Source organism: Amblyomma mixtum, chromosome 8 (assembly GCF_055824585.1).
Source record: "Amblyomma mixtum isolate Tamu chromosome 8, ASM5582458v1, whole genome shotgun sequence".
In the NCBI taxonomy this organism is placed as follows: domain Eukaryota; kingdom Metazoa; phylum Arthropoda; class Arachnida; order Ixodida; family Ixodidae; genus Amblyomma; species Amblyomma mixtum.
The window spans coordinates 35,184,009-35,211,261 of record NC_143019.1 but is presented as its reverse complement, the minus strand read 5'-3'; the positions used below and the strand labels follow the sequence as shown (position 1 = coordinate 35,211,261).

The 27,253-nt window shown below is 44.3% G+C and overlaps 2 protein-coding genes across 5 annotated transcripts; both read left to right on the top strand.

The window, feature by feature from the left end:
* Nucleotides 1-5,224: 5,224 nt before the first annotated feature.
* On the top strand, nucleotides 5,225-15,774 carry LOC149332059 (sulfotransferase 1E1-like). Of its 3 annotated transcripts, XM_089557019.1 has the most exons (4): nucleotides 5,225-5,382; nucleotides 8,463-8,542; nucleotides 11,422-12,031; nucleotides 13,709-15,774. In XM_089557019.1, exons 2-4 carry the CDS (start codon nucleotides 8,530-8,532, stop codon nucleotides 14,094-14,096), a joined length of 1,011 nt encoding a protein of 336 aa, XP_089413145.1. In that variant the 5' UTR covers nucleotides 5,225-5,382; nucleotides 8,463-8,529; the 3' UTR covers nucleotides 14,097-15,774. The 3 variants fall into 3 exon arrangements, with proteins under 3 accessions (XP_089413145.1, XP_089413147.1, XP_089413146.1); XM_089557021.1 differs by lacking the exon at nucleotides 8,463-8,542 and having other exon boundaries at nucleotides 11,426-12,031; XM_089557020.1 differs by lacking the exon at nucleotides 8,463-8,542 and having other exon boundaries at nucleotides 5,226-5,382; nucleotides 13,709-15,773.
* A 2,395-nt stretch (nucleotides 15,775-18,169) lies between these two features.
* LOC149332058 (sulfotransferase ssu-1-like) lies at nucleotides 18,170-26,084 on the top strand. Of its 2 annotated transcripts, none has more exons than XM_089557017.1 (2): nucleotides 18,170-19,659; nucleotides 24,021-26,084. In XM_089557017.1, exons 1-2 carry the CDS (start codon nucleotides 19,243-19,245, stop codon nucleotides 24,987-24,989), a joined length of 1,386 nt encoding a protein of 461 aa, XP_089413143.1. In that variant the 5' UTR covers nucleotides 18,170-19,242; the 3' UTR covers nucleotides 24,990-26,084. The 2 variants fall into 2 exon arrangements, with proteins under 2 accessions (XP_089413143.1, XP_089413144.1); XM_089557018.1 differs by having other exon boundaries at nucleotides 19,503-19,639.
* The last annotated feature ends 1,169 nt before the right edge of the window (nucleotides 26,085-27,253 follow it).

The following is a 27,253-nucleotide window of genomic DNA, read 5'->3' as shown; positions in this document are numbered from 1 at the left end:
CTGGAACCCGCACAAACAACGCGAAATTAACCAAATCGAGGCAGTGCAGAAGAAAGCCGTTCGTTTCATATGCCACAGGTTTGGTAGGAATTTTTCGCCTTCCACAGCATTTTCATCACTGGGCCTGCAACCGCTCTCATCACGACGAAGGATTGAGTTTTTCAAATTTCTGTATTGCATTATTAACTCTTTCTGCCGGACCTCTGCAAATGGTTACCTAATCCGTGCTATACCATCTAAAACTAGAAGTCACCACAGCCTAAACATCACGCCTTATTTGGCCCACAGGGACACTTTTAAATAGAGTTTCTTTCCGCGTGTAATCGAATGTTGGAATTCTTTACTTGGTTCTACTCGCTCTCTTCCTTTAGAGCTGTTTTAACGGCTATTAAATAGTTTTGCCGTTTTTCTTGCATTTCACTCACACTGTTTCGGATGTTTTTCATTGTTGTGCTCCATGTTTTTCTACGTTGTTTTGTTCACACCCATTCCTACAATAGCCCAATAGGGCTGCAGTAAGTAAAAAAAAAAGCCTATGGACACCCGCGGAGGAAGCCCTCCTTTTCAAGAGGACTTAGTATCAGGCTGCAATAAATTTATTTTCAGCTTTTGTTCTAACCGCTCACTGATCTTCCTAACGTACGAGTTCTGTTGCTCATTTGCCTCACGGGTGCTGTCTCCTCCAGTAGGTACGAGGTACCACACAGGATGCGCGGGAAGAGCAACCTGGGTCGCACGAGCCACACAGGTGGCAGCACCTGCCAGGGGTGTGGCACATCGCTTATCCGCTGCACCACTGCGCCGGGAGTGGTATGAGGGCTCCCAGGGATCTACGAGTGCAAAGTCTAGAATGACCAATTCCGCACATTTTTCCTCGTTATCACTATCGAATCATATCCTTAAGACGGTGCTTATGTGTCCCCCTGAAAGTTTTTAATCAGTATTTTGTTGCAGAATTCGTAGTAGTACTTTGTAGCAGCAGAAGCGTAGGAGTATCTTGTTACTGCTACCGGAGTCCCTCCGCTGCGGTTCGTAATGATGTTTGAATTGTAATTCTTTCAGTATTTTACTCGCTTATCATTTAGATCAAAGACCTTCCTTGCTTAAACCAAACTTTTGCCTCACCCTACATATAAACACAAAAAAAATGCAACACTTCTTAGCATTTCAGAGCTTCACGTTTTCATCCTGGCACAACGTCGTTCGGTTGGAACCTCATGGCTTGTGCGCTAGAATCGCAATCGGTGCGACCTAAAAGCAAAGGGCGAACAGTGTGGCACAATGCTTTATCGTACCAGCCTAACGCAAGCCTCCCAGCTGATACAAATCTCTCTCCTTGTTCTCTCCCGAAAAGCTCTCAGCTGAGCGAGAGCCACTGGTTGTCGTGGCGTAGCTAAGTGCCTTTCGCTTCCTTGTTTATATTTGTTGTTTGTTATATGCCTTTGCTGCTACATTTCTTTGCGTGTGTTCTTACCGAGGTACGCATGGAAGTGTGCAAGCTCTTCCCGGGGCCTAGGCCGCCGCGGTGGCTCAGCGGTTATGGTGCTCGGCTGCTGACCCGAAAGACGCGGGTTCGATCCCGGCCGCGGCGGCTGGAATTTCTTTGGAGGAGAAATTCTAGAGGCCCGTGTACTGTGCGATGTCAGTGCACGTTAAAGAACCCCAGGTGGTCGAAATTTCCGGAGCCCTCCACTACGGCGTCTCTCATAGCCTGAGTCGCTTTGGGACGTTAAACCCCATAAAACTAAACTAATCTTCCCGGGTCTACGCTTTCGAGAGAATACGCGCGCGCGTGAAATCAAAAGAACACGCTCGGGAGCAAAGCGCACCTTCACGAGGTGAAAAGAGGTTGCGTAGCCAAGGAATGGTAGAATCTCTGTATCGCACTGAGTACATACAATCACGAGATAGCGTGAAACTCAAAAGCAGTTTTTCAGGTCATCATGAGTGCGGTTTTACGTCAATACGAAAATATGATAAATATTAGATACTTGTGACACAACGAAGGATGCTCGTCGATCTGCCAAAAACTTTTGTGTTTCCTTGCATTTTCTTTTGATACTCATCGCTCAGCGGGAATTGAGATCCGTGACCAAGGCGGGAAGTAGCGCGGCCTTAAGATTGCCTCGAAAAAGAAAAAGCTAGGAGCACTTAGGAGAGTCCAGGAGAAAAAAGAGTAGCAGATTTACTGATCATCAGTGGATGTTTGGTTGACTAAAATGGGTTTTATATACTTTAATCCACCTCAAAAGGGAGCGCAACGAATAGAAACGGCGCCTTGTCACATGCAAGCGTGATCCTTGCAGCTTTCCTGCATTTCAGCAGAGAACGCGGAAAGCGTATGCTGTCGGCAGAAGTACCGTAAATGGACCGGGCAATGGCTAACGTAGTGTTGCCGTGCTGGGAAACAATGCAAGGAGAAAACGACAAGCGCTGTCTAGTTTGGTTATCCTCTACGGGCAGAGTGAACCGCTGCTGCTAAGAAAGGTTCATTTAATCTTCTGACACTTTGCGCACGGAACTGTGTGAAAAGTTAGCTCGCAGCTTTTTCTGGGAGTGGGCGGCACCTATAGTCGGATACAGCTTAAGTCTGCAGTGAAGCTCCGCCCACATTCGGGAGCGCCGCACAGACTTCTTCTGCGACAAAAAAAGTAGTGCGTTGCTGAAACATTTTTGGCACCGAAACAAAAAGCTTATCGCAAGGAAAAATCACAAGGTTTAGAATTTTCCCACATGTGCCTTATTTAATAGAGACAAGCATTGAAAAGCATAGTTCGTTTACTGTTGTGATTTGCTAGCGGAGTAATACAGGATGCCGCAGACCTTGGCCCAATATTACCAACTCCTGTTTTTTTTTAGTTGCATCCTAATGAAGCAGTGATGTCATTGCTTAAGACGAATTTGATATCCTTCATATCACTAATAAGCTGCTTTTTTTTGCCGTCTAGCGAAAGCAGTAAACAGTATTGCTGCGAAACAATGAGGAGGGTAATAAGACGTGCATCATTTTTTGGTTTACAAACTTTTCTACTAATAGTAGGATTTGTTTTCTGAAATTTCAAGCTTAGTGTACACCTTCGAAATGGAAACGATTTTTGCGATCATTCGTGTGTTTATCTGATCAATGGCTGCATTTAGTTGTTGTTGTCTGGTTTGGTTTCGTTTGGCTTATTGAGGTTTAACGTCCCAAAGCGACTCGGGCTATGAGAGACGCCGTAGTGGAGGGCTCCGGAAATTTCGACCACCTGGGGTTCTTTAACGTGCACTGACATCGCACAGTACACGGGCCTCTAGAATTTCTCCTCCATCGAAATTGGGCGGCCGCGGCCGGTATCGAGGCTTCGTCTTTCGGGTTAGCAGCCGAGCGCCGTAACCACTGAGCCACCGCGGTGGGACTTGTTGCCGATGTCATTAATTCTGTCAGTATGTACGAAACTGCGCACATCCCCTCCCCCGCCACACACACATACACAAAAAAAACTAGTGTTTTCCTCTGCAAACGAACAAATTTACTTTGCTGAGGTAGGAATATGCTATTTAGGCAGAAAAATATTTAAATTGCATGGAAACGCTAAGAATGGGAAATGGAATATCGTCCAGCAGTATTTCAAAACCACGGATGGGCAAAATTTCAGGGCAGGCTACTTAGAAATGTGCTGGCATGCACTGAGAACGACGGTCGTGACACGGGCTTGCCGTATAGCTTTTGAATATAGACTGGTATTCGCCTTTTTCTCAAAATGTGGCGCCGTGAGAGGAGTGGGCGATTTTTTTTTTTTACTGCAGCGAGAGCGCGTTAAATCGAGTACACGCGGTAGTTACAAATGCGACCGGCTTCATCGAAGCCACAACTACGCATTTGATCTGGCAGGTGTGTGCTTGCTGTGGTCACTTGGTCCAAATATAATGGACATGAACGGCTGAATGTAGCGATTGGTCTTCAGTCAGTTCAGCTCGAGAGGCGCCTGATTAGGTGCGGCGGTCATTAGCAGAGCGGGTATAAGAAAAAAGCGGATTTCGGTGTCTGGGTAGATCTTGAAACGTATGTTATTTCTTCAGTGGGCATTTTAGAATCATATGCGCTTTAGTTGGCTTCCAAAATGTAGCTTCGAGATCTGTTGGGGCATTTGGGTTTTGTAATGCTTTTGCGAAGCTGTTTATATGCCGCTTTGTGACCGAGGAAATTACGGGATTACAGTAAAGCTACAAGAAATTACTCTTCAGATTTAAAGGCGTAAAGAAAAATTCCAAGTTAGTGTAACTTGGACTACATATCCGCTACTCCAGCGGTCGCCGTTATGACGCAAGCGCTCATAATTTTGCACGCTCCCGCGAACAGTCAGAAATCCGCAAATTTGTATTTTTTACTGCGTCGTTCTGCTGCTGAAGCAGGTCACGTAATCAACAGGAGTGGTCGACAATGCGATGAATTAAAATAAACGAGGGGAGAGGACGACGCGTATATGAGGGCCCTTTTTTCTACGTGTCGTCGGCAGAGGAAAAAAAATTGTCTGTTAAGTCTCTTTGATCAACGTTCAGCAGTTGGACATACGCCTGGCCACTGCCTTAACTAGCACCCCACAAAAGAAGAAAAAACGCAAATTCTCGTTACGGCGGCCCTAATGCGCTGAAGGAAGGAAACCCTAATGTGCATTTGGATGTCCGCCAGGCGCCACCCAGAATTCCCGTGCAATGGAATGAATATCACTGCTCATACCATGTTCTTGATGCATGACATTGAAGATAACGTAAAAACACCACGAACATAAAACTCCAGTCGTACAAGGCGCCATTTGAACCCAATTCGAGAAGCCTATCTTGGTTTTTAATCATGCGGTGGAATGTCAACCGTATATCGCGACAGCCACAAGTCAGAGGTATTCCGGCTTCCATTAATGCGTCTTTGCTTCTATTTTGTTAACGTGTCCAAATTTGCACACATATCCTTGAGTTTGACAACTTTATGGCATTCTAAGCTGCAGCGGCCAAATTGGCAGCTACCTACGTGTCTTGGTGTCCACTCATCTAGGTCTATACGCTGAGCCTCGCACTGAATTCTCTTGTGATAAAGGAGAAAGCTCTCGCCCCTTACAGCGCCTTTAACTGATAGCGAGTCGACAGGCTAGACGAGGTCACAGACAGGAGAGACATAAGAGAGAATGGAGAGAAGAACGACTGCCGCGAGAGAAACCAAACCGGAAACGAAAGGAGGTTCTCGTGACACACTTCTCGCCAGCCGCACTCTTTCTCCTAGGAGGATTGTTGACGGGCAGAGAACGAACTCGGAAATTACGCCGACGGCCGTCAGGTGAAGGCAGACAGAGCTGCGTATTACCTGGAAACACTGCTGCAACGCTTCCAAACGGCTGTCGACGACAAACGGTGAGTATTCTTAAGGCAGTGACAAAGTCGGAATGCTTAGAAAGTAGACTTGTCTGGCTTCTTTAAGCTAACATAGTTTGTTAGTTTATGGTTTTGTATTATTCGAAGCAACGTTTCGGTCCGCAAGGAACTTCTTAGTTCAGTGCTCAGGATTGGTTTAGTCCTGAAAGAATGTCGCACGAGAAAAAAAGGACGAAACAGGAAGGAAACACAGAACAGGAAAGGGGCGCAACTTGCAACTTTAAGAACAGGAAAGGAAACCAGGCGCTGTTTTATAGCCACTGAGCTGCACGAGGGTGCGTGAACTAAAAAAGAAATGCGGTGGTGGACGAGTGATAACCGCACGACAAGTCATAGGGAGGTCGCTATTACGGAAAGAAGGGTTGATAACTCTTGCGAGTGTGAATGACAGCAGAGGTTGAAAGATTATGAATAAGGATAAGAACCAACGCTAAGATCTTAACTATCATAAAACCGATTGAAGGAAGCAAGCGGATTTTGCAAAGGGCATTTAAACGATTTAGTCCACTTGGAGATTATTGACGTGCACTAAAGCCGCCAGCGTACGGGCTTGTTTTGTGCTCCCCTGAACTCAGGTTGAGGACCGAAATGCATGCAGCCACATCTTGTCACTCAGCCTCTACTGTGTGTTGAAAATGAACCTGTCTAGCTGTCGTCACTTCACGTTCATTTAGCTCACTGTGTGTTTGTTTGTGTATTGGGGGGATCCACTTTAATACGTCACCTTACCAACTGCCCTGCTTGCCTCTAATATAGCAGTACCTTTGCTTTAAAGGTTAATCTCGCGTTCAGACGCCAGAATGAGGAAGAGGAGGGCACTTTTTCAAGAATCACTGCGTACGTTAGACTGGTAATTTATTTCGCGTGCTACTATATATAAATAAATGCCCAAGCCCCACTCCCACACACACGTAGACTGAAAAGATCTCGGGAACGCAGGGCCGCTCCTGGCGGTTACCGTTAACCTTTGAAAACAAAGATGAAAGTCGATTACGAGTTGTCTGACTTGGCCTTAGACACCGGCCGAAATCAGCACATGGTTCGGGTGCAACATAAGTATTCATTTTTAATTAAGCACCATTTTTATAGTTTTTGCTTTTCATGGTTGGCTGAAGCGACGCCGCGCCCCACTCATCGATGGCTACAATGAGAGCGAAAAAGTACACTAAAAAGTGGGAAATGATCGAAGCGGAATTACTATGTTGCCCCAGCAAGAATAATACTTTAGTATAGGCAGCGAAGTAAAGGAAGCAGAAAAGAACTACTGCACATCTTCCTATGTCAAGCAATGACCGTATATCCGGTATATAGGAATAAATGGACTAGATGAAGAAGAACGGGGGGAGCGAGTGAATTTGGCACTAATTTTGCTAAACGCGCAGGTCCTTGCGACATGCGACGCTTACGGTGGCGGCTGATAGGGAATGTATCTCATGCCACTGTCAATTTATAAAAATGTATAAAATATACAACTCTGTAGTAGGGGTCATAACCGAGCCTTGGAAGCCGTAAAAAAAGTCCCCAGAAAAAACGTCCCCGGAAGATACGTCCCCAGATAAAACGTCCCGGTACATACATCCCCGGAAAAAACGTCCCGATTTGCGAAGTAGCAAAAAATGTGCCCCGTCGGGTGATATCAAACGTATTGTAAGCCGCCGCAATTTGAGCATTCTGCCGCCTTGCATGTGTACATGCATGCAACTCGCATGCATAATGCATGTACGGCTCGCATGAGGCGGATACAAGTTTTTTGCCGGTGGGACGAGTCACTGACCCGTAAACGCAACGGCATGGTCAGAGCAACGCAAGTGTGACACTGGCTTATCGCTCAACGCTTGGAAATTTTGCAACAAAACACTTGATTAGTATACATCTCGATACATAAACTAAATACAAGCAAATCTCGTGCACTGCAGAAAGCAAGTGTAATATATATATATATATATAATTAGATTATAACGAAGGCCCTTGACATCATGACCGAACGTTTCTTGCTGGGCATTGCAAGCTACAGTGATTACAGATGTCGGCACGGAAGCGACTAAACAACGAACAGATGCGGGGCGTCCATGAAGAACAATGATGGCTGCAACAGGGAAATGGTCCAGAGCAAGTACAGTCTTTGACAAAAGTAACCAGGCTGCATGGTTTGCTTCTCATTCGTATAGTGGAGCCCTGACGGCTTCTCTAAAGATGAAAAAGTTCTTTTAAAATGAGGACAGGGGTTCTCTGTACCGCACAGAGATTTAGAGCTTGAGGGCTAGCACAATAGCTTTAATAAACAACTGAGAAGCAAACAGTGCAGCGTGGTTACTTCTGGCAAAGACTGTGCGTCTCTGGATCGTTCGGCGCTTCTGCGAAGTGACCTGCAGAAGTGCTTTTCCTTTGCATGACCTGGACTGCATGACCATGGCGTGGTCTGGTACTACAAAATATTTTAGTCTTACATCTATTCTCAAATCCAAAGATGAGTGTAATAAAGAGGGCAATTTTCGGTCGAGTGGGTTCCAGAAGAAATTTTTTTTTTTCACTTGGGGACATTTTTTCCTAGACGGTGCTTCCTCAGGGGACCTTTTTTCCAGGGACCTTTTTTCCGGGGATGTATATTCCGGGGACGTTTCTTCCCACACCTCGAGCCTTGGCTGGTATTACTGAACTAATTATTTTTTTACGTGCCTAATGGTTAATGCTCTTTGAACAAAGAACGTAGCTTTGAGACTGCACACAGAAAAGGCGAGGACAGAAGGGGACTACACGTGCAATTGAACAGGCTCCGAAAACCTCCCAACGATGAACAAATAACTCGCATGCGCAAACTTCCTCCTATTTGTTCCCTGATGGGACTTTTTCAGGGTTGATTCAGATGCAAGTGTAGCGCCCGTCCTGTCCTTGCTTTTTCTGCGTACTGTCGCAACGCTACATTCCTCGTTCAAACAGTTTGCCTGACGAACTGGCACCTCAGCGTACTTTGCTAATGCTCTTTCCACTGCTCTTTCTTGTTGAACTTTGGTCGAATTTAAAGTGCACGCGAAAATAAACCTTGAAGCTACAACTCGCAGTGAATAGAAATGACGCTTGGAGGAAAAGCCGACAGAACGCTGCCTCTAAAAGCAACAGGACCTGACCATGACAGACGAAGGTACGCAAAGAAGCTAAAATTAGTGTTTGTACAAGGCTGCAAAACGGCAGGGATCTTAAGACGTGTTCAAATACGGTGAGGCAGGTAAACAGTAACGGAATTTCTATAGGCGTTTTATTCTGCCAGTAAAATACCCTGGAACTTTACGGAAAGGATAGGACAGGTGTTCTGTTAAAAGGACAGCATATACCTTGCTAGTTCATGGCTTTGCATTCGGAAATACTGCTGAGTTTCAGACTTCCAGCTCTTTCAAGACAACCCCAGAGCTTCCTTCCGTCTGCTCATGACATTTATTTCACTTCTAGCGTTTACCGTTTACAATCTGCAAATCCGCGCAAGGATGTACTAACTATATGCCTTGCTAGTTCATGGGTTTGCATTCGGAAATACTGCTCAGTTTCAGACTTTCCGCTCTTTCAAGACAACCCCAGAGCTTCCTTCCGTCTGCTCATGACATTTATTTCACTTCTAGCGTTTACCGTTTACAATCTGCAAATCCGCGCAAGGATGTACTAACTAAACAGAAAGAAGTAAAAAAAACAGTAAAGTTGTCCTCTAGTTCACACCCTTTAAAAAAAATTCGCTGTGGCTTAGCTTGGTTAAGCCCGGTAATTGCGAAAGCAATATCCGTACCTATGCCATGGTTCAGCTGGTAGTGTAGCTGGTGGTGGTGCTTGTGGTTAGACTTGTGGCGATGCATCGGTTATACAATCCAATCCAATCCAATCCAATCCAAACCAATGCAATCCAATCCAATCCAGTCCAATCTAATCTAATCCAATCTAATGCAATCAAGGTCAATGAAAGAAAGTCAATGGTGGTCACCGCCGCGGCACGGCAAAGGCGTAAAAGTGCAAGTAGTATTGCTTTCGCAATAAAAAGGATTGTGCGCCAGAGGACAGCTTACTCCTTTTTCACTCCCATCCAGGGTAGCCAACCGGAATCCTTCTGGTTAACATCCCTGCCTTTCCCTCTCTCTCTCTCTCTCTCTCTCCAGGCGTATTCGTGTTTAGACTGTACTCGACTTAGACATACGCAAGAGCAATAAATGATGTGGAAGCAAAAACAGGTGCTTGCTGAAGCCCGCCCGTGTCGTTAATGGTCGCGAAATTACCAGAAGGTTATAATAACTACATTTAGATAATAGTTTTATTAGTACCGACATTTCCAGTGACTGTTAAACACCTGGGCGTGGTCCGTGCCGGTCTGCTCTGAGAATGGCGAATGCTGTATTATTCCGAATTCGTTAAACCGGCGAGGGTGTGTTTGCGGGAGACGCTGGCGTTGACACCAGAAACACGGAAGCAGTCTGGATGAGGTCTTTTTTTCTTAGATTTTTTTTCTGCGCTAGTTGTAGCCCTTGGGAAATCCATTATGCAGGCAAAATATTGCCTGTGTATAAGTAACTTCCAAGGACGTTGCGAGACACAGATCCGGTTTCGTGCGTATGGCTTAGTGGAATTTCTTGCTTAGATTATTTTACGCAGTATTTTTTTTTTCATTCTAAGCAGCGATAATTTGAAATGGGCGCGCCGGTCTGACGGATGCCAACGCTGCAGACTGGCCTCATTCCGGCTATCATAAATGGCTGGAGATTGTTTGGTGGCGCGTTATTTTGTCCAGCCCATGAACTGTACAGTTCAGTACTGACCCTGGAAATTTTTACCTCCTGCAAGAAGACCAGCTTTTGAAATGTAATCGTTTTAAAGCTTTCATTTTTTATGCCGGTGCATATGCATAACGGTCGGCTTCTTTCTTTCGAAAGGCAATGTTAATGCATGCGTAGACAAAATGGGAGAAAAACTGACCGTACAGCTTAGTATTCCAGGAAAACTCATTCAGTTCTGTGTGAAGTTCGCTGTACGTTTTTTCTTCAAGTAATTATTTTTTCTACTTTCAATTGCGCTCATCAGCCTGTGGCACCAGTGTCCGACAAAAACACTGATTGGTGTTTAGGAGGCACGACCTCTCATGCGAAAGTAATGGCTGGCGGAAGTAGACAGTAATTGTTACTTAATGTTGTGTCTGCTGTGCTCTTATATATTATGCCGAATTGTCAGTTTTAATTGTTTTATTTCATAAATAATGCCCAACACATTACTTCACCTTAAGAATTGTCTCGTTAGACTAGCGATTATAAAAAATATCAAAATACAGCGATGCACTAGATAAGACACCTTTAGTGAAAATGTGACTCTGCGATCGCGTCTTTGACGCGGCAAGAAACACAAGTTAATTCTTTATTTTTCTTGCGGGTTTTTCACAGTGTAAAATGTTTTTTTTTAAAGTACCGTCATATCCCTGCTCGGCAGAAAAAAGGCTGGAATAAAACCGTGGCAAAGCATTTGCCACTTGTGAGAAAAAATCATTTTATGTACAAGCACTGATTTTCAAAGAATAAAATTCGGCAAAGAACCAAAAAGAAACGACGAATAACTTTTGAGGTTGGATATGGGCACCGAAAGAGATTTGCGCATAGTTGCAAACCACATATCGCTTTATATTGAAAGTATGGGCCTGGTCTCAACCACAAAATAACACTCTTTCTGCAAAAAACTGGCGGTCGACCTAAAGCTGCATTTTCCTTAGATGTCATTCATTTGACTTCACCATTTTATCGTCCGGGACATTTGTGTAGCCTATAACCTTAATTTCTACAGCCGTACGTCCAAGTTGCCCTAAAGCGTCTGAACTGTAGTGCTTCCTTCTTCACATCAAGGTAATTCTTTATATCTTCGTGATGGAGAGGATATCATCTAGAAGAGTTACACGCTATTTAACGCACAATATGTAGACGCTGCCCTAAATTCAAAGAATAAACTGAATACATCACGCGTATTCATATACGTTCTTTTTCTTTCCTTCTATATTCCATCCAGGCAGGAAGGTTCTGCGACCAATAAGTACCAGTGGCCCGGTAATAAAGACAATGCAGCGTGTACCTTACAAGCTTGTCGACGGTTACTGCGTCAATGCCTTCTTCCACGATGACATCGTTAGATCTGCCCTCAACTACAAGCCCAGACCCGATGACGTCTTCATCGCAACATACCCTAAATGCGGCACGACTTGGGTTCAGTTCATTGTGTACGGAATCTTCAACCGTGGAGCGTTTCCCAAGGATTCTCTAGAGTTTATGTTGGCTTCGCCTTTCTTGGAAATGCTGGGAGCCGAAGCGGCACTGAAGATGCCACGACCCGGGGCTATCAAGACGCACATGCCCTTCGGCAAGGTCCCGTACTCTAAGGACGCCAAGTACATCACCGTCGTTAGGAATCCTTTCGATGTGTGCGTATCCTTTTATTACCACACCAAGGAAAAGCCGTCCTACAATGTCCCCGATATGACTTTTGACGACTACTTCGAGAACTTTGTTCGGGGAAGTGTGTCCTTCGGGGATTACTTCGACCACCTACTGTCATGGTACGAGCACAAGGATGACCCGAACGTTCTATTCCTGACGTACGAAGAGCTGAAGGCCGATGCAAGGTAAGTAATGGCGGAGGTATAGATAGTTTCCTTATGGTCTCGCTACGCAACTATCTCTCAGCTTCAGGCGCACTAGGCCTTTCTCTATGGACTGCGGAACAGGGTATATGCACAGCGGAACTGTGAGAGACGACAGAGTGCAGCACATATTTTCCTCTTGCTTAGGCGCATTTACAGTGCTGCAGCCACCAGTACCGTGCATTAAGAGCAGCGTTAGTTTCCGAAAAAGTTGCCTGTTCTATTTACATATACCTTAACTTCCCTTTGAGTTTTGCAGTAAGCACAAACACTCACACCGTGCAACTGCTGTGCTGAGTATAGAGAAAGTTTTGCCAGAGGTTCTTTTTTTTTTGAAATTTTTGCCAGAGATGGCACGCGACTGGCTGATGAAACTCCCCGCGTTGGCTGTCTTCTCTTTTAGGGGTCGAGTTAAAAAAAAAAAAGTCGGGAGCCGGGATGTTTAAATCGATTTAATTGGGAAATCTGCCGCACATGAGAATAATTTGAAATTTCTGATAATGATCAGAGAGTGTAGATCAAGTTGCCACGGTAAAGACGCGATTTCAGATTCCTCTCTAGTACACCTTTAAACGGCACTTCCGTCGTTGCCTCAGCACGCGGACCATGTGGTGTGCGATCCTCTCGTTTAACGTAGAGTGCTACCAAAACATGAAAACCGAGCCTTTAGTATTAAACTTTCTTTTATTATTTCGTTATTCTTTCGGCTTGAAGAATAATTCGCTGAAAGAAACTGAAGCTTACGCTCTGAAAAAAAGAACACCTGAAAGATATGCACCGAATTTTTCAAAGCTAACCGAAAAACACAGCCTCACTAATGTGAACGAGATACACCCCACTGTCCGTGTCCTGAGACCTCAATCAGAACATGATTCTGTAAGGCAGCCAGTTTAGAGGAGTACATTGCAGGACTCCACTGTGCTCCAGAAATTATGGAGGTGTTCAGCTAATAAACTGCTTTAAAGCAGTACTCTTTTCGTAATTGCCTTCAGTGGCTGAAAAGGATAGAATTATAGGAAAAGGTGTTAGATCCCCATGATAATTTTGAGAACTTATCTTTAGTGGACATGCTTTTTGCTGCGCGGTGATCTTTCCACAGAGCCGTTAATCAGTGCCGAAGAAATATACTGGGTATTTAATAGGTAATAAACAAAATTATCCACGTCAATGAAGAAAAAACTATTGAGGAAAGCCACGTGATTACAACTGTATTCGACGTAAGTCTTGGAGCAGTATTAAACTGACCCCCCTTGGAGTTATTCTCTCCTTCTCACATGCCACGCTCACTGGAAGAACCTCACTGGCGTCACTGGAACCTCGAATGAACGAAAAAAAAAATGAAAAAAAAAGTCAACCAACGCTATTTAAGTACTTATCGTGCAGTGTACATCTGGCTGCATGCGCATCGCCTCTTTCACTCTCTTACTGTGATGTCCACACTTCTGATAACGCGGAGCCCTATCATTGCTCAAGGTTTAGTCAGCAAGAGGTCGAACATCATGAAAATACAAATTTCCCCATTGTCGGTGGTACTGTATCTGGAGCATAACTTTCTGAAGTGGCATGAAGCTTATCGCATTGTGATGACCTCGACGCTGTTTGGAATCCCGGGTGATAACGTGTGCCTGCTTTGTAATCGCTGTTTTCGCTTTCTCTCAGGGCACAAGTCCTCCGGATTTCTGATTTCCTGGGAAACGACTACGGCGAGTTGCTTAGAGAGAACGAGGAAATTTTCAAGAGAATACTGGACGGCAGCGAATTCAAGAACATGCAAGCAGTTGTTGACAGCGGTGGCAGCATTCTGAACCGTCTGCTGGACTTGCCGCCTGAGAGGGCGCTGAAGTCTTTGGAGCTTTACAGGGAACCCCTTAAGAAGCGATCAGAGAGCAAGGGTGACGTCAGGTTTCTCCGGAAGGGTGTAGTTGGTGACTGGAGAAGTCATTTCTCGGCAACCCAGATCGAACAGATGAAGAAGAGGATTAGTGAAAAGTGCGGTCACACGGATGTGATAAAGTTGTGGGATGGCATTGGCCTGCCACTACCATAAGAGCTCCTGAATAACAGGCACATGGCTAGCTAACTTATAAAAGGAGTATAGACACCTAATTTTCGTAGCACGCTTTCTTCTGTGCAATGATGCGAAAGGCACTACTGGGCATGAATCAGCATGTGATGCTCGAGTAGGAGCCACAAATAATTTAGGATAAAATTTTTCTTTCATGCTTTTTTGGTTTCGGTTTCAACAGCTGAACGGTGGCTGTGACGTCAAAGAGTGGTTATATGTCACGTGAGGCATGAAAAACTGCGATGTAATCCCTGCTTCATCGGTTTAGTTCACTGCAGTGCTGAAGCCGGCCTACCTCAAGAGCCGGAAAGAAAACAAATGTACAAGCAGCGATTATATTGCAGCCTTTTCATGCCTCACGTGACCTATAACCATACTTTGAAGTCATAGTCATCGGTCGGCGGTAGAAACCGAAACCGGAACAGCGAGAGAAAGAAATTTCATTATAAATGATTTAGTGGCCGTAGGAGAATACCAAGTGGTAATACATGTATAATATTACCCTACGCGTCATTACAACGACGAAAACACTCACCCAGAAGTTAGGTGTTTATACTTTGATGACATCAGTAAGTTTCTAGGATTGTTTCTGTTTTTACTGTGACGCTCAAAAGCTTGACTGAAAAAGTTGCCATCGTTGGTTTGAATGCGGTTCGGTCGTCATGCAGTTGTGGCTGTGTCCAGAATGAAGGCTTTTGGTTTGGCTGCCATACTAAGTAGGTCTCTTTTCAAATAATGCGCTAGCAATATGACACGCTGACCACTAAACCACAACTAAATAAAATAAGACATCACAAATATTAAAAAAAAAAACATATTGACAGAAGAAACGTCTCCGCTCTTTCTTCTGGATGGGGACGCTAAACTTAATATGCGCACATTTCCATATCATGCCCGACTGGATACTGTACAGGAGATGTATATGTAAAGAGGGTAAGTCAAAAGTTCCCAGGCCATAGGTTTTGCTTTTGAGCCATGACGCGGGAATTTTTCGACACACCCGAAGCTCAGTATATCTGTACGGTGTAGCAGAAGCATCATTCTCACCTTGGTATATATATCTTAGGCACCGGACTACAATGGTTAAAAGCAGAATCTATGGCCTGGAAACGTGTGACCAACCCTGTGCGTATTGAAGATTGGACGCGTAGGAAGCACACAAGCGAAATATTCAAGCCGCCGCGGTGGCTCAGGGGTTATGGCACTCGGCTGCTGACCCGAAAGACGCGGGTTCGATTCCGTCCGCGGAGGTCGAATTTCGATGGAGGCGAAATTCTAGAGGCCCGTGTGCTCTGAGAGGTCAGTGCACGTTAAAGAACCCCAGGCGTTCGAAATTTCCGGAACCCTTCACTACGGCGTCCCTCATAGCCTCAGTCACTTTAGAACCTTAAACCCCTCTAAACCATAAACCACAAGAGAGACCTTTATGCAGTAGAGCACGTATTTTCACTCTTTCATAAATAGCGTCGCTATGCTACTAGAATTTGTATAGAGAGTAAGGCTCCTTGAAGGACGTGGGCAAAGAAAATAAAAGTATACAAAGACAGTTCGATAGCCTTCATGAAATTGATAATTGGAAAGTTCGTATATGAGAGAAAACATAATAAGGTGGTTGACAACATAGCCAATCTCACGTCGATAAGGTATTGGTGAGTTTTAGATCAGAAGAGGCGTATTAGCTTATATTAGTACCGAATGGACGTATGCTAAGAGGCCAGGAGGGAGGGGGGGGGGGGGGCGTCCTCGTCTCAATGCGCATGCGCATCAGGCACAAGTTAATCCGGCATACGTCTATGCAAATGAGCTTTCGCTACGCTAAAAATCTTCGTTTATAGTTATATCATAAAAAATTTGATAATTTTTGCAGATTTTTTACATACTCATATTTTTCACCACGTCGTTCGGATTCTAAAAATGAATACCTGATAAGTTGCTCGTTTCTATGAACGCACAAAAATATAAAAAGAAAAGTATTTTTAAAGAAGCTTTCTGCTAAGACACGGAACCGTAAAGAGATAACTGGTGCTGAAAATTTGTTTCAACAGACGAGCTGCACAGCTGCAGAGTCCGAGGAAGTAGCCGTTGCTCTAGCGGTGGCGGAGGGCTATAGAACCGGGCGGTCACTAACAATACTCACGGATTATCAAACAGCCTGCCGAAATTGCATGAATGGCAGGATGGGTCGTCACGCGCTCCGTATACTCCTCGCAGCGAGCGACAGAATTAAAAACCAGGAAGAACAAAACGACAAGATCCCACACAAAATTTTGTGGGTACCGGGGCACACGGGGGTGGCAGGGAACCAAGAGGCCGACAGGATAGCTCGAGGATACATTACTTTCCGAGCATCCGACGAGACCACGGAACTCGCGCCAGCACCCAGGGAATACTCGGCCATACTACAAAACTATAGAGGCAGAAGAATGCGATATCCCCCACCGCACAAATCTCTCAGCAGAGAGGAAGCTGTCACTTGGAGACAATTACAAACAGGCTCTTTCCCAAACCTACATATACTAAACAAAATCCACCCTACGATATACACGAACAAATGTCCCTGGTGCGATGAAAAACCTACTCTATACCACATCACATGGGCCTGCCAAAGCATAGACGTGGTCCCCAAAATACAAAACCGGAGTGCGGAGCAGTGGGAGACTCTGCTGTCCAGCGACCGCTGTGAACACCAACAAGGTCTGGTACAGCGAGCTCAACGGGCGGCAGTGGCCAGCGGAGCCCTGGACTGAGGGCAACCGACCACTGATAGAGGCGGACGACTTCGACAGAGAAGGCTTCTGGGGGTAGAACCAAGACGTCTCTGAAGATGCCCCCAAACCGCAGGAAAAACCATTAGTGTAAATAAAGTTTTCCCTTCGTTCCCTTCCTTCAACAGACGCACCGTAACAAAATATCAGGTGCTCAGTACTTACGCCAACAAGGCTACCACGCATGAGCACGACCTATCGCCCGTTGTTAGACAGCATTTACGTTTAAACACTATGCATCATTCCTTCTTGGGGACGCATTTAATGTCTGCTAATCAGCGGTCGGAACTTCCCCAAGCAACTTCAAGGAACTTTGGTGCCATCGAGAGGATGCAAGCGCACCGCCATTTTTAGACCACCTTTCTTGATCCAGATTACGGTTCAGGATCAAAGCTACGAGTTTGGTAATATTGGAAATTTGCGTGTTGCGAATGGAATGCCTTCCTATTTAGTTCGTCAAACGAATCAAATAGCATGTGTTAAAATTAATAGAAACCGCTAAAGTAAGTTCCGATGGCTTTGATTACTTGACGAATAAAACTCACGATGTTCGAATTACGCATGCGATAGACTCATCCTGCAAATTTTTGAAAAAACGGGGCCTACTCAGATGTCAGTCAGGTTGCCGCCGTTATCGGTCTCCGTAGGATGCGAGGTTCAGCGCCGCAATATGAACCCATCGGTGGCGGAGTTAACAATTGGCCGAATATGGCCGGCAAGATAGGGTGACTCGGCAGGTATTAGGGAGGTTTCCTAACCTCTGCCTCGATGCTTGAATTCGGAGGCTATGTCTCATACGTAATTCTCGCCGTTGTTATCTGGGGAGAAGAGGCCATGTTCATTTTCTCGCGCCATAAGTAGCAAAAAGCATTTATTGTATGCCTATAACTTGATGATCAGAATGTTAATATACTGACTATACTCTGCGCACTACTTTGTGGTTACTGTTACAAATCCTCAAACCTCCAGTTGTCATTCCGTAAGTTATAGGTCCTACCGCATTGCCGCCGCTACCGCTTCACATTATCGCAAGATTAATCGCGCAATATGATTATTCGTTTCTTGCGTGAATATGGCCAAATACATTGGATTTGTATTGCATTGGTATTGTTTATGAGGGTTTAACGTCCTAAAGCGACTCAAGCTATGAGGGACGCCGTACTGAAGGGCTCCGGAAATTTAGACCACCTGGGGTTCTTTAACGTACACTGACATCGCAAGTACATGGGCCTTTAGAATTTTGCCTACATCGAAATTCGGCCGCCACGGCTGAGATCCAATCCTTTTCTTTCGGGTCAGTAGCCGAGCACCATAACCATTGAGCCTCCGCGGCGGCTGAACAAAGGCTGAGCTTGAAAAATTCAAGCATAACATTACTACTGAGCTCAAAACTTTCCGCGAATCTCTTCAGCGAGAAAGTAAGGATGAAATCTGGGAGATTTTTTTATTTATTCAACTACCTCACGGGCTCCGACTGGAGTATTATGTGAGGGGGGTTACATAACTGGGGTGGGAAAAAGAAGCAAGTAGAACATGGTTATTTTAACATCGTTATACAAAGAACAAGCAACCAACCAGAAAATAGAACTAAATTGAAAAACTAAATTGAAAAACGCACTACAGAACACACTTCACAAGAAAATGCTACTTATTTTTTCTTTGAAAATAACATGATCTGAGATGTGAACAATGTTGTCAGGAAGACTATTCCAATAAATGATTGCACGGGGCAGGGCTGATGAGTTGAATGCAGTGGTCCTTCCCGAAAGGCGCTTAAAACTGAGGTGATTATGCAATCGGTGAGAAAGCAAACATTTTGCTTTGGCGAGGAGCATTAAATTTGATCACTGTGAGTGTTGGCAAAGAAGTTCGATGGAGTAGTTGCCAAATCAAACAGTTTTCGATTGGGCACCAAACGCTAGGAAGACGTAGGATAATTTGTAATCTAGAATACTAGACACTGAAAGGCCGCTTGTTCATTCCAAACAAGATGCTAGACAAGCCAATATCGAAATTCAAGGAGTTCGGAAGAGAGAAAAGAAACCGATCTTTGATATCCTTTCCAAGATTGGCACAGCAATCAGCTAGTCAATCTTGGAGCGAATGTAACCTTGATATATGCCGTCGTGTACCGACAAAAAAAAATCGATGAATCCACCATCGTTGTGCAGCCTCGATCTTGGTTCGATCCCGGCCACGATGGAGGCGGAATTCTAGAGGCCCGTGTACAGTGTGATGTCAGTGCGCGTTAAAGAGCCCCAGGTGGTCGAAATTTCCAGAGACCTTCACTACGGCGTCCCTCACAGCCTGAGTCGCTTTGGGACGTTAAACTCCACAGAACCAAACTATTAGTTGCAGTCACCATGATTCCCTGTGGCGTCCTCTACCAGCCATCAACGGAGGTAGCGATATCACACCTGTCTGTACGGAAAGCACATGTACTCGCAGCTGCCGCCCTCGGATTACATGTCTCTCGCTCACCGTGTCTTGCTGTACTGCGGTTGGATAGAGGGAGGAAGGAGAGAGAAGGAAACACGGAGAAAGAGACCTCGTGCCTCTTTCTCATTCCACGCGTATTTCTCTGCTGCCACGCTCTCGAGTACGGTTCCCTCGCTTGCGCCTATTTTGGCGTTGTCTCGGCGCGAGTACATTCCAGAAAACATCTTATCCCAAGACTACAGACAGACAGGTCTCAAACCAACTGTATTCCGCTCTTGGTGGCACTGGTAGTCATCGCGGTGATCGCCGCTCTCTACACAAGTAAGGCTGAACAGAAATACGTACGTATACAGAGGGCACATGCAACTGTTCTCACGCGTTTGCATGGTTTCTCTTACGGAAAATATCGTCTTGGCGTAGTGTCCGCATTCGGATCCAAAGGTAGGATTCATTATGCTTGCTTTCGAGTGACGGAACGCGAAGCCGCCAAGTTGACCTTTCTTCCGCTTGTCGGAAGAAACAGTGCCACAGACAGGTTTGGATTTATCGCGTAGTCTTCCGACCACACCTTTGTGTCTGTATGTTTATAATATGCATATTTATACTGTCATGCATTTATTTCAATGTGCGGTACATTCGCTAAATAGGGTTATTATTCTTGCAGAGGATGATGAGGTAAAAACTGCCCACGGGGATCTTCTGATTATAAGTGAAAAACTACAGTGAAGCAGCTACAGGAGAATTTCTGTATATGAAAGACACAGGAATAAAAATCAAGGAAACATCGCAGTTCAATACTATCGAGCAAACAAAAATGTACGAGAAGTTAAGATACAAGAAAAAGAACGAAGTATAAAATGATACAGGTACAGTGAGATATGCATACATACTTTCACCAACATGTAACTGCAGTGAAGGGGGCAATGTTTCCAACGTCATTTATATTTACTTCGCTTCTCATTTCCATAGTATTGTGATTTTTTGATGACGTGGCTATCTCTGAATACATTATATTAAGAAAAGCGTGTTTCACGGGAACAACACGTGAAAAAAAAAGATTCTGGACTCGTCAAATTATCCAAATAGAGTTGCAAGCTTGGATTTGATGCATCGTTTTCGCGCCATGCGCTGTGTGTAAAATAACTAAGCACTTTGAGCTAATGAAATGAACTCATTGCTGCTGGAAGTTCCGCTGCCTAGTGGCCAGAATACTTTAATTCTACGTTTGTAGGTGCTTAACATAACTTATAAATTTTGGTTTTTGGAACAGGGTCTGCGCTACAGATTTGCTGTGTCCCTTGAAGAAAGCTTAATGAGGTGTTTAGAAAAGAGTATGTTTTCTTCTAGCTTCAAGTAACTATCTTCACCGTCCTAAAAACAACGAAAGTGAAATATAGAAACCTTCGATGAAAGAGTGGCATATTCCGCTCCTCAGGCGCTCTCGAAGAAGAGCGTTCCTCTTTACTCTAGAGCCCTTTTGACGACGGGAATTTCATTCCATGGCTTCAACATTGCTGCCAGCAACAGTTCTCGCCTGATGAAAAACGAGTGAATACCGCTTTCGAACGCATTAACTCTTGTATGTGAGTGAACAGAAAAGGATTATTGCTTTCTTAATCCTATATAAATATTTTTTACGGGTGACGCTTGTTTAGGCCATAGCTATTTTATTTTTTGTAGTATGGTTGTGTTCTGGCTGTGTTTTACAAGCGCTCCATATCTATCATAGACAGAGTCGAAACTCGCTATAGCGAAGTTTAAGGAGCTGTACCATTAATTCTTTATATCCGTAGCTTCGTTATAGCCCGTGTTGACCGAGCTTCTAAGAGGAATCGTCATTCCTTCGTTATAATGTGTCGCTATAAGCCACTTAGCTATAAGCCACTTCGCTATAAGCCACTTCGCTATAAGCCACTTCGCTAAGCCACTTAGCGAAGTTGAAGGGGCCGCACCGTTACTTCGTTATATCTGTAGCTTCGTTATAGCCCGTGTTGACCGAGCTTATAAGATGAATCGTCATTCCTTCGCTATAATGTGTCGCTATAAGCCACTTCGTTATAACGAAAGTCGAGTATAATGTATTTTGACGTCCCATCCCATAAAAGCTTGGCGCTCAACAGTTATCGCCGCTGCTCACTTTCCGTAATCGACTAGGACTCCGTAAACGCGCTCGATCATCGAATCAATATTTGCTGACGCATCATCACCACCAAACTCACTACGCCCACTGCAAGACAAAGGCCTTTGCTATATCTTTCCGATTAACACTGAGATATGCTGGCGCATATCTCGCCGCAAACACCAGCTCTCGTAGAAATCAGTGCTGGGCCGATAAGCAGATTTCAGCAGCTGCATATGTCCATAGCGCTGACACAGCGGGTTGTTATTGGCGTTCTGACTGTCCTCGCTGTTAAAAGAGCGCGAGAGCTGTGCGCTTTTGTGTTCATTTATTTTTGGACACTCAGCCTTACATATACTAAAGGGCTACAGAGAGCCTTCAAGTCAGCTGTACAGGCGTTATCTCTCATTATCGGCGTGTTCTTAACAGCAGTGCTGACAGCTGTCATCTGCTGCTTCGGTAGCACATGACTTGTCCCAATGTTTTTGTTCACGGCTGTAGTTCAGCGTGAAGTGCAATGCACAATGGACACCTTTTACTAGCTATTTGAATAGGTAGAATGAAACAACCACTCCTTCTATGCGATGTGACTTTCAATAGTACTAAGCATCTTACTGGCGTAAGATGCTTCATTTTATTTAGGCCTTGGCTACTTTTAGCTATGACACCTTGTGTAGCAGAGAAATCTTTTGCGGAGTGAAATGAAACACAATGTTCGTAAATAATAGTTTCGGTCTTGTATTTCGCCCACAGGTAAGCTACTGTTCCCGGCCAACTAGTAATAATTGCCTGCTAAAGAGCCCTGAAAGGACTCGACATAAGAATTTCATCTAGTTTCAATAAAACGGAGAGTTGAGCTAGTTGGTAGATACTGCTGGAAAAAAAACAGCGCTGAGACGAGAGACAAAGAAAGAAGAAGACAACTGGACGGCTGCGGTCCTGTTGTCTTCTTTTTTCTTTGTCCCTCGTCTCAGCGCTGTTCTTTTTTTCCCAGCATCTAGTTTCATAAAAACATTCTGGTGTTTGAGTTCTTAAGACCAAAGCCGAATTTACTGTGAGCTTAAAGTGAACTTTGGCTTAAAAAACCGCACTTCCAAAATAGAAATGAACTGTTAGAAACAAATAGATTTTAAAAGATTTTTTTCTTACTGGGCTTCTTTCAGGAAAAGCTGAACAATAATGATGCCAATAGAACAGCTACGCCCAGCTGTCATTCCCTTATTTACTGGGGGGGAAATTGCACTAATGTAAAATAGAAGATAAGGCTAATAGGTGAACAGTACAGGGACAAAGAAAAAACAAAAGGACGAAACAAAGTACTCGCACGGAGCTTTAGGCCCTAACTTTGTATGCACATTAGTTGATTGCTGAGCACAGACCTTGCGTCATTATGCCAGTGGAGATCTACGAACGGCGTCAATGGTATTTAGCATTTTGAAGGGTTCTGAAGCCAGCTTTCCGAATTTATAACATTATTACCCCAGGAGCAGAGGGGTTATGATGTAATTTGGTGCAGCTTAAAAAGAACGGACGCCGAATGTGTTTTTAATTTCTTCAATACATAAAGGTCCCGATGTAATTCGCTGCCCCATGTAGTCATGAACAAAAATTTACGGGACCCGGAATTAGGGAAAAAATACATCTCTGGGCGTTCAGCCAAAACACCTGAACCAAGATACTGAAAAATGAACGGGCATGCCATGCTGCATCGATTGTAAATATCACAAGGCGACCGTATCTGGTGAGCGCAGGAAAAGAATTTTCGGGACGCCGCGTCTCGTAAACTTCTGTTCAAGATTGTATAAGGCACAATAATCTATTCATGAACGGCGCCTAAACGAGCAATTCCAGTCTTTGCTTAAGCTTATTGAAAAGATACAGACATCTGAAACTGAGTCTGTATATATATAAAGAGATGACAACAAATTCTGCGGCGTTTTGTAATCTGTACCTTAATAGAGATACCGGTTATTCATTGCGCCGTACTACCTTACTGACAGAAAGGCGAAGAACAAATTAGGGCACACAAACTGTCGAACATCAAATTACAAAGTTCTGTAATTCCTATCCTGATATAATCACTATTGCAAGAAATATTAGATCTGTATATCAGTTTATGCGAAGAACACGCGCCCTATTATGCCATTGATGTTCTTGTTTGTTTTTATTGTTAAATAATATGTTTCTTCATGTCGCTATTAAGCAAAGTGTCATTTATGTCTCGCAACCTGTGCACATGTATATTGCATGTAGGAGTATATAATCATCTGATCCGATTGTGATTAGGATCTATGCTTAAGGTGATATTTTTTATACTACTGCCTCTGCTGCGCCCGGCGAGGCCAAGACCTAGTCAGGAGACCAATAGTCTCCTTTTGTCTTGCCTCGTGGGGAATACTTGTATTGCGTAAAAAAAATGAATAAATGAAATTAAATCTAAGAGGCACTGAAATTATGATACTCTTGAAAACGTTCCAAGACATCTGTTCTTAAGTCTCTTAAATATTTGTAATAAGCCGAGGTTAGTCCATTGAGGCGCCCTTCTAAAAATAATGCCTGAGTGTTTTCCTCCTTTTCTCATAGGACAACAAAGGCTGGAAGGTCATGGATCCGGAAGACTACGTGGACATTGATGGCCTGCGCATGCTCAGGTTCTTTGACGAAGGCAACGTCCGGTCCGCAATGGACTACGACCCGCAACCAGAAGACGTTTTCATCACCAGCTATCCGAAGTGTGGTACCACATGGACGCAGTACATAGTCTCCAATATCTTCACTGGGGGGAATCCACCCAAGACAATGGTCGACTTCATGTTGTCTTCGCCCATAATAGAGCTCATGGGAGCCGACGCTATTCGAAAGATGCCCAGGCCTGGAGCTTTGATGTCTCATCTTCCCTTCGACAAGCTTAAGCACTCTACTCGGGCCAAGTACATCTACGTCACCAGGAACCCTTACGACTGCTGCGTGTCTTACTACCATTTCATTAAAAACTTCACTCCTAAACAGTGTGAGGAAGTGTCCTTCGACAAGTTTTTGAACCAGTTCTTATCCGGCAACTTGCTATATGGTGACTACTTCGACCATCTGCTCTCGTGGTACCCACATCGCTACGACCCAAACGTGCTCTTTTTAACTTACGAGAACTTAAAGAAGGACACGTCGCCCTGGGTTATTCGAATAGCTGACTTCTTGGGTGCCGAGTACGGCAGCGCTCTTAGAAGAAACGAGGCTTTGCTGAAGAAAATCTTAGAGTCGTGCACAGTGCAGAACATGAAGACTGTCTTCACCGATACAACAAAACTATGGATCCAGAAGGCGTTGAATTTACCCCTGGAGAGGCGCATCGCTTCATTGGAAGTGTACAGGAATAGCGTTGCTCACCAGGTGGAGACGCACCGTGGAGGCGGCCTTGTTCGCAACGGCAATGTCGGAGACTGGAAGAGCCATTTTTCACCGGAACAGGTTCAGAAGATGAAGGCGAGAATTCTGGAGAAAACAGCGGGGAATGAGCAACTCATGAAGCTTTGGGAGAATTTGGACCTTCCTTGATAAGGCCACAGAAAAAAAGTGTAAGATGCCAGACAAGAAGCGTACATTCAGTCAGAAAGACCAAATGGTTAACCGGCCTATATTCGTGTTAACCCCTTCCATAAATCTAAATGTTTCTTTAACAGAAGGTGGGGGCTCTTTCCGTCCTTCCACTTGGATTTATGAGAATTTATCTATGCCATAAATTAAGGGTGGACTGGCCGTTTATGCCTCAGTGAAGCCTTTAACTTTATGCCATATTTCATGGAGCTGAAGGAACCATGCTATTTTGAGTCACTGACTCAAGAAAAAAAAGTGCCGTCTTAGAACTTTAAACGATGTGGATGCATCGGATATTGTGACAGCGCGGATAAAAAGTGTGGTACTTGGGGACTAGGGACCATATTGACTTATTGAAGAGTTGGCAATAAAGGATCCAGAGAGGGAAGTACCGCCTGATCATTAACTGAGCGCATGGATATGTCATGCGCATCTTTCTGGGGCGTGGTTCTATTTTCTCCACTGTGTGATATGCTGTCTGGCCCACATAAAGGGTACGCCAGCGCAAAATACGACAGAAATTTAAACGTCTCATGAAGGACGTGGTTAAGCAAAAATGACACTCATTCCGAATGAAAACAACAAAAAATTTATCTGCTCCCGCTGAGTAGTAAGGGAAGACTTCAACACCTGCCTTACTGGAGGGCATCGTGACGAGTCACAGTGAGCAGTACTGGCGATGAATCATCGAGACCGCCGTAAAGCTCCCAACAAATCTTACGGACTTAAGAGTGCCGGCGTGGGGGCCGAAATTCAATAATTCCTTCGCACTGTAGCGAAGAGACTCTTCTAATCTGAAAGATACTAATGGAAGTACTGCAGAATTTTCAAGCGTAGGATTAAGCGTCTCACTCTAACAGATAATCTCCTAAAACATGGCCTGTAGTTTGGAAACAAAGTACAATTTTATTACACATTACTAAATCACTAGTATTACAGAATATGCATCTTCTGCCTGGAGTCTTCTTAATTACTGTGACATTGTCCTGAGAGCGTTGAAATAAAATCAATGCAGTTCTTATATCGACGTTATGATCTCCACTCTTCACACTCTTGTGCTTTGTCTCGTATGAACCTAATCACTCTATCCGGGCGTGGTCGCATCGATTCACTGAATTTCCTGTACTGCATCGTTCACTCTTCTTAACATGTGGCACAAGGTCTCTATAATTTTCCAGAAAATAGCCGATCAAGCAGGTGTCGCCATAACCTTAACATTAAGGCCATACTTCGTCCGTAATGGTAATTTAAAAAAACCCTTTCTTTCGCACACGGTTGAACAATGGAACTCAATCCCTAGAACAATAAGATCCCTCCCATTAAGCTCATTCATATTAGAAATTAGTACTACATGACTTGTCGTGTTTTGTCGTGCTTACAGCCTGTTGCTTCTATTTCTTTCAATTAAGTGCACCTTTGATATAGTCTGTGTTACCATCTTATATTCATTTTTTTTGTACTCAGCAGTATTTCATGCCCATACCATTTATATTGTTTGTTTGTTTATTAGTTTATCGTTGGCTTGTTTACCCTCCCCTGTAACAGCCTAATATATGAAGCCAGTGATTATAAATGAATCAAATAAATAGATTTGCGACTGCCAACACGTCCAGTGTACGGGGGTGGATCACACGTTTGTTCCACACATTTTTTGCACTGCAGGAAAATAAAGAGAACTGCCACTGTCACTCTCGATTTCTCCATAATAGACACGAAGATAGAATAAAAATGTTAAACATAAAGCGGCAAACGGTGAACAACGAAAGCAAAACGAAAATTTGACTTCATAATGACCAATTTACGGCTCACAACTTGTTTAAAATTTTTTTCATTTCTCCAGGCTTCTTCTAAACACTCATTTCTAAAGTCAACTTGTAATTATAGTGTCGTAATGAGAGGCCTGCTGCGTGAATTTGCACGCTGCAGATCCTCCTGAACGAAACCGTCGTGGAGGCCGCGATCTGTTCACTGATGTGATAGAGTCCGGATGGATAGCAAGAATATTGCGCGCAAGTAATGTGCTCCAGTTTGTTATTGTAAAGCGCCCGAAGGCATGCCTATATGCAGTAACGCTAAGCGAGACTTATGCGGCCTTCAGCGGTGTCGCGGCCAGAACCACAAAAACCATCATTGGCAGTAGTTTAGCTTATGGCGGTTTAACGTCCGAAAGGGACCCAGGCTAAGAGGGACGCCGTAGTGGAGGGCTCCGGAAATTTCGACCACCT

Coding starts and splice junctions, on each gene's coding strand:
- LOC149332059 (XM_089557019.1), top strand. Junction 12,032..13,708: donor GAGCTGAAGGCCGATGCAAG/GTAAGTAATGGC, acceptor GCTTTCTCTCAG/GGCACAAGTCCTCCGGATTT.
- LOC149332058 (XM_089557017.1), top strand. CDS start 19,243: ATGATTCCCTGTGGCGTCCTCTACCAGCCATCAACGGAGGTAGCGATA. Junction 19,660..24,020: donor GTAAGGCTGAACAGAAATAC/GTACGTATACAG, acceptor CTTTTCTCATAG/GACAACAAAGGCTGGAAGGT.